General features: G+C 38.4%; 2 protein-coding genes across 2 annotated transcripts in view; one reads left to right on the forward strand and one right to left on the reverse strand.

Annotated features, from left to right (window-relative positions):
• Positions 1–11,931, forward strand: part of LOC137968952 (aladin-like) — a 21,368-nt gene extending 9,437 nt beyond the window's left edge. Inside the window, exons 8-17 of the mRNA XM_068815436.1 lie at positions 51–110; positions 769–852; positions 2,752–2,872; positions 3,208–3,329; positions 5,362–5,422; positions 5,695–5,782; positions 6,427–6,597; positions 7,795–7,870; positions 8,784–8,868; positions 10,806–11,931. Coding sequence (XP_068671537.1) covers positions 51–110; positions 769–852; positions 2,752–2,872; positions 3,208–3,329; positions 5,362–5,422; positions 5,695–5,782; positions 6,427–6,597; positions 7,795–7,870; positions 8,784–8,868; positions 10,806–10,928 — 991 coding nt within the window. The 3' untranslated portion in view covers positions 10,929–11,931. The remainder of the gene's footprint in view (positions 1–50; positions 111–768; positions 853–2,751; positions 2,873–3,207; positions 3,330–5,361; positions 5,423–5,694; positions 5,783–6,426; positions 6,598–7,794; positions 7,871–8,783; positions 8,869–10,805) is intronic.
• Positions 11,932–12,069: 138 nt separating this feature from the next.
• Positions 12,070–15,290, reverse strand: LOC137968954 (aquaporin-11-like). Its single transcript, XM_068815438.1, has one exon. The coding sequence runs from the start codon at positions 15,288–15,290 to the stop codon at positions 14,403–14,405; it is 888 nt and encodes a 295-aa protein (XP_068671539.1). The 3' UTR covers positions 12,070–14,402.
• Positions 15,291–17,500: the final 2,210 nt, after the last annotated feature.

Consider the following 17,500-nt stretch of genomic DNA (forward strand, 5'->3'; position numbering starts at 1 on the left):
ACTCTGCATTTAATTTTAATTAATATTATTTTTTTGTTTTTGTCTGATAGTGATGTTGTTCCTTTGCTGAAGCACAAGCTGCAAAAAGCTGTGAGTTGTGTTTCTTGGAGGTAAACCTCAAATGTATGACCTTTTAACATTTTCATTTTCACTGTTATTAATTTTATTGTGGAGGTTAGGTGTCTGAGTGGCTGTAGTGAGCCATACTGTGGCTTCCACTGTTGGCAGCCAGCTCCAAGATGGAGACTGCACCAATGGCTGGCCAAACCTGACAAACCAGCCATGAGCCCCCACGCCCTCGAGAAGACAGGCACCCGTCACACTGATGAACAGTGGAAAGTAGAGGGGAGAGAGTGAGGGAGGGAAAAAATTGCTAAACGCTCCACACAAAATGCTCTTCTTCCCACCATGCCGATGAATACATGTAAGCTGTAGCACACATTTAGCACAAGGAATCCAACACATGCGCAAATAATAATAACACAACCACTGACGACAATAATTGACTGCAGTCGCTCGTAGCCGTGAACTCGGTTAAACTGCATTTAACCTCATTATACAGTTTAGTTTAAAAGTTGAATAGAAACAAGCAACACCTGAATGTGGATTAGTGACATGGGTGGATAATTTGGATAAGGATGTTCAAACACGCTTACAACCTGTCACTCAGATATGTGTACTTTGTATACCGGACCAGTAACATGAAATTCAAGGTGCTCAAGGCAAGTTCATACTGAAATCTAAATTTAAATATTTTCCTTTGTCTAGACCTCTGTCCGGTTCAGTTTTAGTGGTTGGATGTGACAATGGCCTCTTTGTGTGGACTGTTGATCCAACATCTCCAGTTGTTAGGTAACTATGTGTTTTATTCTGACCACCTTATTACATGAAATTTCGGCAACACTTTAATGGAGCAATTTTGAAAAATCCTTATTTAGTGGCACATTTACTCAGCGCTTGGTGGTTTTCAGAGGAATTTTCCATGTGAACTACAAGTTCAACTGGAATTTTTAGTCCACCTTGAATGAGTGGGGATCTTTCACATTTTAGCACCCTATAGAATGATAAATCTTCAGTTCTAAACCTTGAGATTTCCCATGGTAGTATCCAACTACAACTGGTGTAAGGCAACTACCAGCAGGATGGTGGTTGTTGAAACTGAACAGAGCCTTTTAATTTACTTTACTTCAAATAGCCACTTGTCTAGTAAGCGCTTTTCTGTGTTGCCCGCTGACGAGACTGGGCTTCTGTGGAATTGGTGAACCTTGTGGAAGAAAAAGACTCCATGAGTGAAAAGAACACTGCAGCACCCTTGAACGGACTCTGGGGAAGATGGTGACTAAGAGGGAAATTGCAAGCACAAAAAAGAAAAAAAAATGACCAGCTGCAATAAATACCACGTACAAGTGTTTCCGCTTGCCTCCACTTAATAATATCAGACCTTGGGTCTCCAAGCATGTTAAGAATACAGTAACTGATTATTATTATGTTCATCAATCAAGAGCCAGGGTAGACAAAGCAGACTGTGATCAATGTACTAGAACTTATTAAGCAAACCGGCTTTTTTCACCTGGCTCTTCTAATGTCTTTTGCCTTCCACTGAAAGTAAATCAATATTATTATAATTATTATAATCTACAATAATTGTTATTAACCCATTGATTCCTGAACCACCCCACCATTGACAATTAAAATCAACCGGCCTCAGTTGTTCAAAAGGTGGATAGCGCTATCCACTGGATAAATCACTATCCAGCGGATAAACACTAGCAAAAGCAATTGACGTATACAGTAAATATAGTGACCTATCCAGTGGATAGTGCTATCCACCCTTCAAACAACTGGGTCCCGGTGTTTAGACAGAGTAAAATTTATCAAGAGAACATTGAACCAATCACTGAGTGAAGTAATGCAAAACCAAGGCAATGAGTGCTTAATATCACTTTCAACACTCAATTGAAAACCTCTCTAATTTACTTTAATCTATAATTACATAAATTAAATAAATGAAATGCATCTTTGTGTGACCGAGGCCGCGCGAGTAAAGAGGGTAGCGAGCAACGAGGACAAATATGAACCCGTATATGACAATTTATTGGCCAAACAATGTAAAAAGGAAGATAACAAAAGGAGACAAACGCCGAAATTATCAGCCAAGCACAAAAGACAACAATAAGAGAAGGCTAAGAGAAAAAGGGCAATAGCGCCACTCCGTGCGAGGGGAGAACTCTGAAAGAACTTGGAAGACTAGCTAGATGTTCGCTCGACGATGGACTTTAACTTGTGAGCAATTAGGACATGTTGGGCGTCTAATGTATCCGTTTAACACAATAAACAACGAGCTCAAAGAAACTAATGGCTGACATCCTGTTTTTAACGATACGATTGGTCAACCATGGCTAGGTAAGCCACAAACTGATGAAACTTTCCTGTTTTCTGTGTCTCGATGAACCACAAAACATATACGGTACGTGCTCTAGTAGCACAATAGATAAAGAAACAGTAGCCTTAGCGGTTTTCCTAAAACAAAGCTGGTGTACTAAAGGGTGATAAATTTAATCATTTGTCTTCCTGCACACGTATCGTGTGGGAGAAATATGACAGAGCTTCAAGTTGATGACCACAAAGCACAACCGAAACGAACATTTTCCGTGGGAACCGAGATAAAGAGAACCACAAAGTGAAACCGAAAAATTGCTTTGTCACGTATAATCGAGCTTGGTTACATTTGAGTCCTGCATTTTGTTTCAGGTTAGGCAGCAGTTCAGTGCGACACCTCTCTTACCCAGGACATGCTCCAGTGACAACTGTCTCTTGGAGTCCCAGTGGACATTTATTGGTGTCTGGGTCACCAGCAGACAGTAACTTGATGGTTTGTGTCATGTGCGAATTTTTATGACAAGATTTGACTAGAGTTTTTTTAGTAGATGTGTTATTGAATGACAACTAGTGGGTTTGAGTGTATTAATGATATTTTTCACGATGCACACGAACATGAATTTTAGTTTGGTAATTTACCGGTAGTATTTTTATTGTGTATCTTGTAGTGCCGTTCTTGTTGTAATATTTTAAGAGAAAAGCAAGCTATTAGCAATTAATAATTATTTAATAATTAATGAAAAAGATTTTTTTCCAAGATTCAAGCTAAAAAATGATTCTTAAAATCTTACGTATTTAAATCCTAACCACAATAATAATATTATTAAGGTATGGGACATCTCGTTAGAGTTGGCTACACCCTTGTACAGAGCCGGTGGAGGAGTTACTCTTACTGCATGGTCTCCAGACGAAAGAAATCTATTTGCTGCTACGCCTTCCAGTTTGTTCAGGTGGGTGCTTATGATGATGTAAAAGCAGGAGGTCGTGGATAGACCACTTTCATAAATGCTGACCACTTTAATTTACATTCTTTTGTTTTTATGTTAATTAGACCTACTGCCCTCAGTTTGAAACAAAAATTCTTTTGAAATTTGCTCCTTGCAGCAAGGCTAGTTAGGCTTTTTAGCTTTAAAACAAAAGTGGTCTGTGTACCAGCTTGGTAACATCTAATAATAATTATAATATTATTATAATGTGGCTGGAAAAAATAAAATGAAAATAATCCATGATATTTTTAGCAAAAGCGACATTCCCACTCATGAAACAATTACTAGAAAATGTGGTATGTGCAAGTGAAGTCATGTCAGAGGAAATGCATTGAGTTGGTGGATGTCAGTCATAAGTACAATTAAAATAATTATTACATGTAATCATTCTTCTTGTGGTTACCCTAACTTCACGCCAACATCCAACGTTGTTTAATATGCACAAGCACAATGAAAAAGAAAAGTACAAAATATCATTTCTTGGGCCTATGATGGTTTTATTGCTGTGGATCTCATGACTGTGTTCCCACGCAGTTTCCCAGAAGAGGCACCTACTCTTTAAGATCATAACAGGGCACTTACGTTCTACTAATTTCAGAGAAAATAAATCAAATCAACGGTTGGGTTTTAGGAGAGGGACAACCCCAGTACCTCCTTAAAGGTACAGAACCAAGAAACTGAACTTGGCATAGATGCCAATTTTAGAATGTAAACCTTGAAGATCCTCTTGATACTTGTTGCTTGTGCCTGGGGCTGTGTATGTTTTATTGTTCTCTAGCCTTTTCTCCAATGTAGAGTACAGAGGTTTTTGCATTGGGTTAAGCACACAAAAATAAAAGAATTGGCACATGGCAAATGGAGGATGTTACAAATGATTATAATAATTATCAATGTAAACAGATACATTGTGGGAGGCGCGGTGGCCTCATGGTTAGTCACAGTGTTCGACTCCAGAGCGAATAGTCCGGGTTCGGGTCCTGGCCGGGAACATTGTGTTGTGTTCTTGGGCAAGACACTTTACTCCCATGGTGCCTCTCTCCACCCAGGTGTATAAATGGGTACCAGAAAAATGCTAGGGGTAACCCTGCGATGGACTGGCATCCCATCCAGGGGTAGTAGAAATACTCCCAGTCGCTTCATGCCATGGAAACCGGGATAAGCTCCGGCCTGATGGGCCACTTGGCTCGTATGCAGACTTTACCAAACAGATACATTATTTTGGGTTCTAGGTGTGGTTTGCTTATGCCCTAGCACCAGTCTACCAGATGTGGGTAAAAACATGGCTAACTTGGGTCAAAGATTCATTGGGGTTAGGCAAAGTGCCCTCATAAAAACTATACCAACACTACCATCCTTGAACTTTATTTACCATTACTGAGCAATTAAATGCTATTACCGGTAATTTTTCTGACAATAGACTAACACAAACCTTTACTTCCTGGCTACAACAAATAACAGCTTGAATGTGTTTGCTCATCAATCAGATTACAGTTTAAACTTGTCTAACATCGATTAACTAGCAAGAAATTTTCATTTGACTGTGAAGATGACTTCTAACTAGTCAGGTTGTCAAAACATCAGTCATCAGTCCTTCTCAATAATATACTTGCCATAGATGATCAAACTACATGTAGATGATTAAACCAAGATGGTCAAATGGTATTCAGCTTGTGAACATAATTTCAGTGCACTGCAAACCAGAATCAAAGGTGGCGTTTCTAAAACCTGAGGGTAAGGGGAAGACCAAGGGTGAGGGTAAGGGTAAGGAAACGAATGCAAAAAGTATCCTAAACATGCATAAAAGCTAACCTTAGGCCTAATTAGGCCTAACAAAAGTTTTTAAGCCTAAGGTTAGCTTTTATGAATGTTTAGAATGCTTTTTGCATTTCGTATCCTTACCCTTACCCTCGTTTTAGAAATGCCAAATCACAACCCCTCCCATGGCTAATATGTTTATGTCTCTGTGTTAATGGATCAAGTTTTGTACTTTTTATAGAATTTGGGAGACTCAGACCTGGACTTGTGATAAATGGTCAAACTTGGCAGGTACTTGTCAGGTAATTTTATTTCATTTATTAGAAAATAATGTTTTTGGTATCTCTCACATAATTACAAAAAAAAATTGAGTGGCTACATGTAATTTAGTGGTCCACATTCCTCAGCCAACCTGTGTGACATCATGGTGTGCTAATTCCTGTGCAATTCCCATTGGCATTGGATACAGCATTGATGGTTGCATGTTTTTATTATCACAAGTATTGATTGATACATGCACAGTAGCTTTTAACTTTATTTTCAGTCACTGAATCTCAATTGATTTTTACCGTAGGCAGCTTGTTGGAGCCCTGATGGAAAGGTTCTTCTGTTTTCAGTGGCAAATGAACCTGCTCTTTACTCACTACAGTTTCACGATATCAGTAAGACATACATGTAGTGTTTCTGTTAAGGTATTAATTTAAAAAGCAGTGAGTCATGATGAAGTGCATTGAAAAACTAGGAAAGTGGAGTCACCTACTTTTTTTGTTAGCAATTTCCCTTGTGGTTTTTCAAGACAAATCTACTGTTCTGTTGGGGTCTTCACTAAATTGTCATCCAGTTTACAATCCAAAAGAAACATGAGATGTCCCCCCCTCCCCCTCTTCCTAAACAATGGTGGGGACTACAATGTCGTGTAAAATATCTTTCATTTACAGCATTTGTGATGAAAATCCCCACCAAAAACAAAAGGTTCAGAAGCTTCCAAGATACTTTGAATTCTCTGTTTAACGTAACATTGAGCTCAAAGTAAATGTATATTTTTCACTTGATCAGCGCTTTTTATGCTTTTGACCCTTTTTTAGCTAAAAGAAGGATTCAAGTCTTTTCTCTCATGATCTTGTGAACTAAAGAATAAAATAAATCAATACAGTGTATTAACCCTGCATTCACCCCAAAACCGGCCATACTTAGTATTTTACTCTGTCTGACGCCAGAGTATTTTTACTCTGTCTAACGCCAGACAATTTTTCTCGTCAATGGGGAACCTCAACATGGATATATTTTTATTTTGCTTGGTTTGAAGGTGACAAGAAAAATAGCACATCCATGGCGAAGGGTGCAAGACTTGCTGTGAAATGTGCAGATTTGACACCACACACGTGGGAGATGAAGGATGAATCTGTAAACATTGGAGGATTTGTCCAGTCAATGGCTTGGGACCCTCTCGGAGAGAGGCTGGCAGTTATATTTAAAGGTACTTTTCTGCTCTGCTTTTGATTAAATTGCAGTTACAAGTAAGGTCCCTTTTTTTTTCCTTCTCTGACCTCAACAATGATATAAGTTTTATTGTTCATGTGGTAAAACAGCAATCTAATTGCGCTTTCGCTTCCCACCTGAATTTGTGTTTATGGATATACATGTATGCTTGGTATATAAGTGAAGCAGTCATCCACAGACTAAACAGAAGCCAGGGTTGTTGGCAACAAAAACACAATTTAATCCACTAATAAACTACAGTGCAGTTTTCGCAGCTTGCAAGATTATGTACATACAAAAATGCCACTGAGCTCTCCTGGGACTGCAGCCAACTTAATAAATTATAACAGTACTATTCGAACTAAACATGGCTACTTCCTTCTGTATTCAGCTTTGAGAGTTTTTCGCTGGGTACTTTGGACAGTTTTCTCTCTCCCAAAAATCGCAGTAATTAATTGATTTGATTTAAATGTACAATGTCCCCAGTTACTGCCCACACACTAGAGGGCTTCTTGACACTTAAATAAAGCTCACTGAAATCGAAGTTAGTTATTATAATAATTTGTAATTTTCATTATTCTTTCTGACACCAAGGATAAATTCTGTACGCAATGAGTTTTGGGGAAAATGGTACTGGAGATTCAAGTCATTATTACTTTGTTTGAAGAACAAAGTATAGTTTGCGATTCAGGTTTAGGACTTTGAACTTTTTTTATGGGAGGGGGGGTGGGGAGGGGAGTGTCACTACTTGGCTGCACATGTGTAAAATTCTAACTTGGTATACATATGACATACATACTTATTTGACCACTCCCCACAGGGGTTTTTCAGGGCCAATGAACACAATTAACGAAATGACAGAATGTAACAACAACTGTTAAGAATCTCAACTGGCCGGAGGCAAATCAGTTGGCTATTTACAAGTGCAGCTGGGAAGTTGAACCAGGGACTACCACGAACAAATTCAACCAGTGGTCAGAGCGATCGAGTCTTGAACCTGGGATCCCTGGATCTCAAGGCAAGCACCCTAACCACTGGGCCACACTGCCTCCTCACTCAGAGGCAATCGCGATGTTCACTAAAACCACAGACAACTATGCAACAGATTAATGATAGACTGATAAAAAGTAGTACACTTACAGTAGCATACATGTACTCTGGTCTTAAATTCCTAAAATCTTGGATTTTATATCAGGTGAAATAAAGGAAGCCCAGGAACTGGTTGCTGTCTTCAAAACAAGATTAGCTCCTACATTTGAAATAATGCCCTGGTAATGAAACAAAATTAATGAGAAATTAATACATGTAGTTACATGTAAGTAAGCAAAATAAGAGAAAGAAGAAAACAAATGAGAAAACGTTATTGAAAATAAGTAAAATTTAATAAGTAATGAAAAAACGGGCCTCAAAAATAACGTGCAGTTTGGACTCCACCAAAACCCAAAACTTTTTAAGTACAGTAGTACAGGACTGTGCTCTTAAATATTAAAAATTGACAGGCCTTGACTGTTTTACAAAAATATTTGAATTTATTCTGAAAACACGTACTGTCCAAGTAAGTTGTACCTTATTTCTGCTGTAAAGATTGCAAGTTGTTAGAATTTTAACAGTTAATAATATTATGCAAAAGGAATAATTTCAATGAATTACATTGCTCCACATAACTGCACGTCTGCAATTACATGTAAATGGTAAAACTTTTACTCACTCAGAAATAGACAGTCAAATGAAAAGATGATTCAAAATTGTGTTTTTTCCCAGCTGTTTTTTAATAGCTCATTGCCTCCAGTGTACATGGTTTGTATAGATACGGCTTGGATCAGCTCAGATAATATAACTATGGAAAATGTTCTCTTTGTTGGGTATAGTCACAGGAATTTGGTGTTATATCAAGAAGACACATCTTATTAAGTGGATAATACAATCTTCATTCTCAGTACCTATCTGACTGACATTTGATCGATTCATTGAAATTGTGAGGAGAATTTACATACTGATCATTTCTGGGTGTCAATTGCAAAGGGGTTAATAAAATGTTTTATTTGTGATTATCCAGCTGAAAAGGTATTTTGCCTGTACTGTATATTAATTTTGTCTATGTATTAATTAAGAAAGGGCATTGTGGCACATCATTGGATTCACAGAAAATAATATAATTTGCATCTTTCTGTTTGTAATTTGAAGTGGCTTTGTAAGAGGACCTCCAAATACTGTTCCAGAGCTTGTTACATTCCAGAAGAATTTCAAGAAGGGAGCACTTCTGACTGTTGTAAGTTTTCTTTGTTTTCAAGTTACATCATGTTTGCTCTGTGTTGAGTGCAGACTGTCATCAGGAGTTGGAAAGGAAGGGAGGGAGGGGGGGGGGGGGGGTCAATACTGAGAAAGAGAATCATGCCTGCTTACCACCACACACCACACAAGCTATAAATTCTCATGCAGCTTGCATGATTTGGCAGAACTTTACAGCTTTAGCCCAGTATGCTCTCACCATACATGTAGCTTGCGCCCTGACCTCACTGTGCTGTTTCTTAAAAGAAAACCCTCTGCTCCCTAGGTCTCTCTCTCTTTAATAGTTTTCTCATAATAGTTTATTGTTCAAGGCAAAGTTAGTTTAAGTCAAAGTCCTTTTAAGTCCAATGCTTTGAGCAATATTGTGGGTAAAATAATGCATAGAGGCTTAAGATGCTGCAAGCAGATGTCATGTGGATGGCCTAAATTGGGTGTGGTGCCAGGCTGCTGAGCAAGAGGTTTTGGGTTTAAGTAAGTCCCTGGTCGGACCAACACTCAGGGTCTTTCAAATAACTCAGGAAAAAGAACAATCTTTTCTCAGTCTGGTTGTTATAAACTGTGATGTTAAAAACCCACTATGTTATTAACTTAAAGGTCTCTTCATAGGTTCAATAATATGAAATTTCTAAAAATTACTTTTTAGCTGAAATTTAAATGTAATGACTAAGAGTATCAATTAGTGAAGATTTAAGTCCATCCAATTTTTGTAAAAGTCCATGTGTACAATGTCGGGGCAAAATGGCAAGTTGACCAGAAAACATTGCTTTGCGTTTTTTCCGCTTCAGAATATTGCGTAAGAGTCGCAAATTTTCAGAACTATTTTAACGTTTGATGTACAAAATTGTGTCAGCTGTGTTTTTCAATTTTTTGACATGTTTTGATTTTATACCATACTTTGTCTAAATTCCCGGTCAAAAACACTATTTTGAAATTTGATAGAAGAACCTATGATGAGACCTTAAAATGATTACTAGAAGTTTAATGTTGTTGTGAGTACCTACTACGAAAACCAGCGATCTGTGGAATGGGTGGGAATTTACTTGTCTCTAATCCCCGCCCACTTTCACTTGTAAATAGTTCAAATTCTTCAGAAGGGGAGCCTTCACCACAAGTTTCTTCGTGGGAAATTTTTCTGCGATTGCCAAAGAAAACAGAGATGAAATAATTATTTTGAAAACATATTTTTCCATTGTTGCAGTCGTTCTAGTACACCTTAAGCCCATGGGAAAGGAATTTCATCAAAATGTTTTACGAAAGTGGGTGGGCCAGTGACTGGGTAATTCGGGCCCATTCCACAGATCTGTGGTTTTTGTAGTAATAAAATTATTCATAATTTATTATGAAGCACTTAAGGACGGTGCCTACTAATTAGAGGGTATTTTTTCCCAGTTTATGAATTTGCGGGAAAAGCAGATCTTAACAAGATTAGTCTTATTGAAATCAAAAAGGAAAAGTGGGTGTAACCACGCATTTTTCAAAGATAATTAATCAACAGCGTTTGTCAAAGGCTTTAAAATACAAAGCAATGTATGGCATACTTTTCCAAACTGAAGCTTAATTATCTCTGAAAAATGCATGGTTACCCCCAATTTTCTTTTTGGATACCAAGAGCACTTGCGAAGTTTTGCTTTCTCCGCATGGTTTTAAATCGCGCTAAAATATCCCTGTATAAGTAAGCACCACCCGTTGGAAACCCAATTATCTTGAGGTGCGCAATAACAATAGTAGGCACTGTCCTTAAGAAATGCAGAGTATTAAAGTAGGAAGCTATAGAGTTGCTTATTCTGCAATAATAATTATTATATTGACTGTTGTGCTTCTCATAACCAGTCTTAACTTGTTTATGCATACTACAGTATGAAGTACCAATGTCGTTAAATTTAACAAAAGTTCAATCGACATGTTTCTTATTTTCAGTGTTGGTCAGATGGCAGCGTATCTTTCATCCCATTCCTCTTTTCACCGTCATCACTTGTTGGCTCTACAAGTAACTTTGAAAGTGGAGCTTTGAATTTTACAGATGGTCTGCTTTCTCAATAATTTTTACAAAAAAATGACTGCTTGTACATTATGGTTACCAGTATATCAACTAACCTTAAGTTTGTTTTCTGTCAGAGTGGTGAAAGTAAATTCATCCATGAAGCATGATAATGTTGTCCACTGTTTTGGCAAATGAATTCCTGAAGAGCTATAAAGAGCTCAAATTTAAATGCATAAATGTGGATTTTCATTTTGACCTAAAATAGCTATAATCATTGCAAATGGTCATGTGCATGCACAAATGGAGAGCAACTTATTTAGTACGATGAGACATCTACCGTCGTTTTCATTTAAGCGTGGACACCCGACGGGAAAACATGTTCTTTGAAGTTTGAGTTTGGCAGCCGTTAACATAAGCAAACGTTTGCGTGCGATAGTTTGACTGAACGTATTTGAAGCATACTTTATCAGATCAGGGTCAATCTCTTAGAAAAAGTCTTTTATATCCAGTCTTGCTGCCATTCTAGGAAAACTTGCATGAACATCCCTCAAACTGTGAAGGATTGAAGACAAAGCTTGTCATGTTTGCAACCAGTTAGAGCATGTTTTCCCCTTGACGTGTCCACGCTTAGGTGAAAACGACGGTATTATTAATTTCATTTCTTTGATTGGAGTGGGCGGTATCCTGAGAATGCAACAATCTGATTGGTTGTGCATGTGAGCAGGCAGAATTTTCCTATCTTTAGAGTCCATAGTCATGGTAACCAAAGATGCAAAGGGACAAGCAAAGCTGCAGATTTAATTAGTGAAGTTTTGGTCGGTCCGTATAGGAAAAAATTGTGCCCTCGGTATTGAGTACGGCCCTTGGGCACAGTTTTTCCCTATATAAACCTCCCAGCCGGTGAATAACATATTTATTTAAGCGCCTGTCTTCTAGCAGTGGAGCACTAATTTGGGGCACTGTAAACTGAATTCAACAAATTAACACAAGTCAAATCAAATGTTGGTTTTTGAGGAGTGCCCAGAGGAAAACCTCTCGGAGCAGAGTAGAGAACCAACAAACTCAACCCACATAGTGACGCCAAGTCTGGAAATCAAACCCCGGGCCACATTGGTGGGAGGCAAGTGCTCTCACCACTACGCAACCCTGCACCCCAAAAACAGACTTCGCAAGACATGAAAGCAATGAGCACAGGCTATAAAGAGTGATGCCTTTGTTTTATTATTTTTGTGAATATCAAAATTGCATGGCATTGATTCCCAAAAACTTGTACGCTATTGTACTGTAAAAACTCTTGCATGTTACCCATCCAAAAGGACGATAATGATAATACATGTATCATGATTCAGATTATCTTAAGTATACCATGTAAGATGACAGCTGTTGGTGTATAACCGTGATGAATAAAATTGCAATATTAGTATAATTCATTCAAAATCTTGGCTTTGGAATTCTTTGCAATTTTCTTTCTTGTCTTTGGACTTCCTATAAAAGAGAAAGTTTGATGACATTTCCAGAAAATTGCATACATTATATTAGATTCATTAAAAGGGTCTATGTGACTTCAAAATGATGACATTGTATTCATAGACTTTACATCTGTGTAATGATAATTTTTCAGTAATAAATATGAGTAACTTGAGCAATAGCTGGAGGACTACAATAACCGTGATATTATAAAGTCTTGTATGACATACATCATCTAATAATTTCTGTTTTTATAATAGTGTGGCATAATTAATTGTAAAGGTGGATTATAATTCTGGATTATAAGTCGTCATCACAGCCACCATGACCAGCATGACATAATGTAAAACCAAAGAATTTTGGCCAGTTATTGTGGTGAGAAAAGATTGCTTCCTAGGATTCAATAAATTGGTAGTCTTTACACTACATCATGAGTAAACTTAGGAAAATCCCAAGTCAAGTAATCTTTTCTTAATACTTCACACATTACACACAAATTTAATGCAAATACTTCAAGTAAACGTAAGCACAATGGTATGCTGTGATTGACATTGTTTTGGACCTCCTGGCGCAGCCCAAGAAACCGCAAGTCAGTCGTAAGGATGGTTTTCAAGTCACTTATCTCTTACTTGCATTAATGTTTCAACTTTCCAACTTTAAGGAGAAGCAAGGTAAAATAACTTGAGATTTTGCTTAGGCCTTCACACATGCATTTTTGGTTAAGTAAAACTTAGCTCCTTTCAAGTCTTTAATACTTAACAGCTCAGTGTAAAGACTACCATTGACTTAAACAGTATAACCTAAAATAACCAACTTTTTACCTTTCGCAAGCAGCTTCTTTAAACCAACACGAGAGCTCCACATCAACAATTTTGATTGGCAAATTTAGCAGGCTGTATTCCATATGGCTTGCTGTACTGCATGCTAAAATTGTTATTTCGATTCAACATTTTTTGTCAAGTTTTTCATGTTTATGTGAAATGAAATTGTGAAAATACTTGAATCTTGCAAGCAACTACATGTATTTCAAAAAGCCACTAAGATTTAATTGGTTTTCAGATTTTTACACATTCCAATAATTTGTGTCAGTTGAACGTTCCGCTTGACTTCAACTGGTTTCCTTTCCTGCATGCCTTATTTCCTGAGAGATATAATAAGTACCTTACGAACCTCGTTTTTTCTGTCCATACTGTAAGTTATGGATCCTATCCTTGTTTTTCCCACGTTGATTTATCAGGGTCGGCCAGAGGCGGTAGTGTTATACCAGTGTACCCGAAAAAAATTCGCCAAAAATACCCAAAATTAATGGAAGCATTGTATACTGTATACCTGAAATTAAAAAAAGTGATAATATACCGAATACCGGTATTTAAGCTGCAATATACCGTATACCCGATTTAAAAAGCCCCTGTATACTGTATACCCAAAAACCCTGGCCGACCCTGATTTATGGCCTGCACACTTAATTTGCGCATGAGCTGTAAATAAAAAGGCTGTATCAACAGGCTGTAAGTTACAGTGCGGACCTTGAAATCCGTTAGTAAGAGATTTATATTGCACAAAAAAACATTAACTGTCCAGCCAGAACAGGAATATGCCAGATATCACATGTAAAGTAGCTGGGGCATAAATGCAATATGAATAAGTGAAAAGAAAACTAAGAAAAAAATTAATCTCATGTAAATTTAAACAGAAAAACAAAGACGAAAATTTCATGGGATTAATCATTTTCCGCTTTCAATAAATTTGTATTTACTGAACTTTCTTTCAAGAAAGAGTCTTAGTACAACTTCATCTGTTTCTAGATCTGTTTGGTTAAATGGGCTGTGTAAAAAATTACTGTTATCTCCTTATAATATTTTGCAGTGAAATTCTTGCTAAATTTTTCTCTAAATCTACTGTACTGGCAAAAGCGGTAAAAGATCTTTCAACAAAAGCAGTTTTGACAACTTTGCTTATGTTTCATTCAAGTAATTAAATATTTAACGTTTTCCTCCAAACACATCACGCCACCCACACTCCCAGAATGCCAAGTAACGTACGCTACTGCAGTTTTTTTTTCTTAATCAAGCATTTCCAGTATGCCTTTTCTTAAGTTCTTTAACAGGTTTCGTTCCCTCGTTTTTGCTATTTTTGCCAGACGACTCTTTTCCATTCCACCGTTTGCTCTTTTTCTTATCTTTTTTCTGCGGTGGTGCTGATCTTAATAGCAACGTGTTCATCTGGATAGCGGCCAAAGTCCCCAAGGTTGGACCAAGCCAAAAAACAAACAAATGCTCATAGATCACCTCTTTCCTTGTGCAAAATACGAACGTCTGAGCGGTAGCTAACGCTGGATTCATCCACACTCCAGTAGTTTCAGAAAGAAAATAGCAAACAACAACTATACTAGCTGCACGAATAACCGCGTTGAATTTCTTTAACGCCTGTCCACGTGAACAGAAATCACTCATGGTCGTAACGAAGGTCCCTAGAATTTCGATCAAAAATCCGTATAACAGCGAGACTTCGAGAGTTGATCGAAGGCCTCTTTTGACTTGTTTGTCATGAAAATCGCTCCAGGAAGACTGCCAAAGCAACTGTATGAACGGGAAGCTTAGAAGACCGCCAACAACTTGACATGTAATTTTCGCAACATTGTCCTTCACGAAGTAAGCTTCTTTGTAAACAACATCTTCCAAAATCCCACACGGATTTGCCAGAGCCCCCTCAAAAATGAACTCTGCGTTTTTTAAGGCTAATAGGACAAAGGAACAGCTAAGACCGATCCAGACGCTGTAAAATCTTCCGACAACGGCGATCTCGAACACACAGACGGACAACTGGAACGTGGAGATCATTTCTTTCGCGTAGATGTAGTATTCTTTTGGAAGTGTTCTTTTTAAGATCATTCGCAAAAGTTCCCCTATAATATATCCAGCCAAGATAGCAGCTAGAGACCAATGAAGACCCATTTCACAAACCACAAAACACAACAGCTCAGAGGTTTTAGGTCCAAGTCGATGGATCAAAGCGTTGAATCATGTAATATTTATGATTAGCGTACCGGAAGTCACAGCCGATTATCTGGAAGTGAAATAATCTGACCTCGTTCCCAGAGTCCTTTCTCTTCCCACCCCAGGGATGTAGACCCCTTGTGTCGAGAGAATTAGGAGATGCCCTTTGGATCGTATTAAATTTCATGATACGCCATCACGAAAATATGCAAATAACATATTGATTCATTACTCTTTCTTCATGTTACTGCGGTTTTCATAATTTTGCGGAATCTTACCTTCAAGCGCAAGGCGCTAAACTGCGTTTTGGCTTCCATCAATCAAATTACCAAACATAGCTAGAAAGATCGACTCCGCGTCCGGAAAGCGAATTGGAGTTTTTGTTTAGTTCACAGTTCAAACACCATTATGATATGTTTTTAGAAATTCTTCGCTTTCCATACACCTTTTTCCAAAATGGCCGCCATATATTTAGATATTCTTTTGTTTTTATTCAAATTAAACCTTAATGCCTCGTTAAAGGCAAAATATTCTTTTGAATTTTAGGCTCAAGAACGAGGCATCAAGGGCTAATTTGAATAAAAACAAAACAATATTTAAATGGCGGCCTAGCCTGCGAGCAGGCTCACTTGTTAGGCAAGGGCGGCGGAGCCGCAACCGCGAGCCGGCGAAGCAGGCGAGAAGAATTGGGCGAGGAAAAGTCACTTTTCCTCGCCCCATTCTTCTCGCCGGCTTTGCCTACTCGCGGTTGCGGCGCCCTTGCTTGCCTAACAAGTGAGCCTGCTCGCAGGCTAATGGCGGCCATTTTGGAATAAGGTGTATGGGCGGCGAATTCGAATGTACGAATGTACCGTGGGAACCAAAGATGCTGATTGGTGGGTTAGAGCGAGTTTCAATCGAGTGTCGTAAAACCCAAACCAAAGTAATTACTTTGGCCAATCAAAAAGGACGCAGACAATTCAGTAAACCAGTCAAAACTCGAGGTAATTTACACGCAGCCGGCACAAAGCGCGTGAGAATGTGCACGCGCTAGCCACGATTGGTTTTGGTTTCACTTCTGCTTGGTTAAAAAAGCGGCGCGAGAACTTTGAACCAATCACTGAGTGAAGTGACGCAAAACCAAAGCAATCAATATTCGCTTATTGCTTTCGACACTCAATTAAAAACCGATCTAATGCAAAACCAAAGCAATTCGCTAAATACTTTCGACTTTCAATTGAAAATCGCTCTATGTCACGCATCAATTGATTTCGTCGTCTGTGGTTGGCGTCGGAAGTATGATTGGTGGAAGCCAAAACGCAGTTTGGCCATTGGTGCTTGAAGATGAATTCCGCAGAATTTTCAAAATCGCAGTAACCCATGCATATCAACTGTACATAGCAGGAACAGCTACCCGTATCTAAAGTACGGAAGGAACAGCTACCAACGCTGCCTACACTGGGAACAGCTATCTACACTGTCTTGGCAATTGAAAAAGAGCTGGATGAAGTTCATCGGGAACACGTTTGCGATAAGGAAAATCATGCTCTTCGTCGAAGTAAAAACTATTAACCGACAACACACAAACAAAAAGACTTCCTTAATTATTTTTTTTCTGGGACCAGTTATTTTCGACATTTCTTAATTAAACTAAAAAAAAAAGATCCACAGAGCACAAGCGAAGTAAAAATCTACTGATTTGGATTCCAACTATCGAAAATAGAACACTGAAACCGAACTCTTCAAACAATGCCTTGTACTTTTTTTCGCTTTGCAGACGTAATTTGCCTCTTACAGTTTCTCCAGCGGAGGAAGAGTTTATAAAACTTCCTATCTTCCTCCTTGGGGGCGCATTGGTCTCATGGCATGGGTTCGAGGACTCGATGGTCCTCGCGAAGTCAGTTGTTGTTTGTCTTCGTCATGTGGGGATTTGCTAGCAAAACAGAAGTACATGCACCCTGCCAGCATCTGGAGCCTTTCTTATCGACGAGAAAGAAAGGACTCTGCAGAAATCGTGTCAAGTCTTTATTGAGTGTGCGCAAGCCGTTGCTCGGAGACAGCTTCAGACCCAGGCCAAGTCTCGATCGCACTCCTAGACGCCATATTGATTTTCGTACCGAAGGCTCGATTTTGACAAATAATAGAGAGCTTTAGATACGAGGACGAGTACGAGATTTCACTGCCCGTTT

Source organism: Montipora foliosa, chromosome 8 (assembly GCF_036669935.1).
Source record: "Montipora foliosa isolate CH-2021 chromosome 8, ASM3666993v2, whole genome shotgun sequence".
NCBI classification, from domain to species: Eukaryota; Metazoa; Cnidaria; class Anthozoa; order Scleractinia; family Acroporidae; genus Montipora; species Montipora foliosa.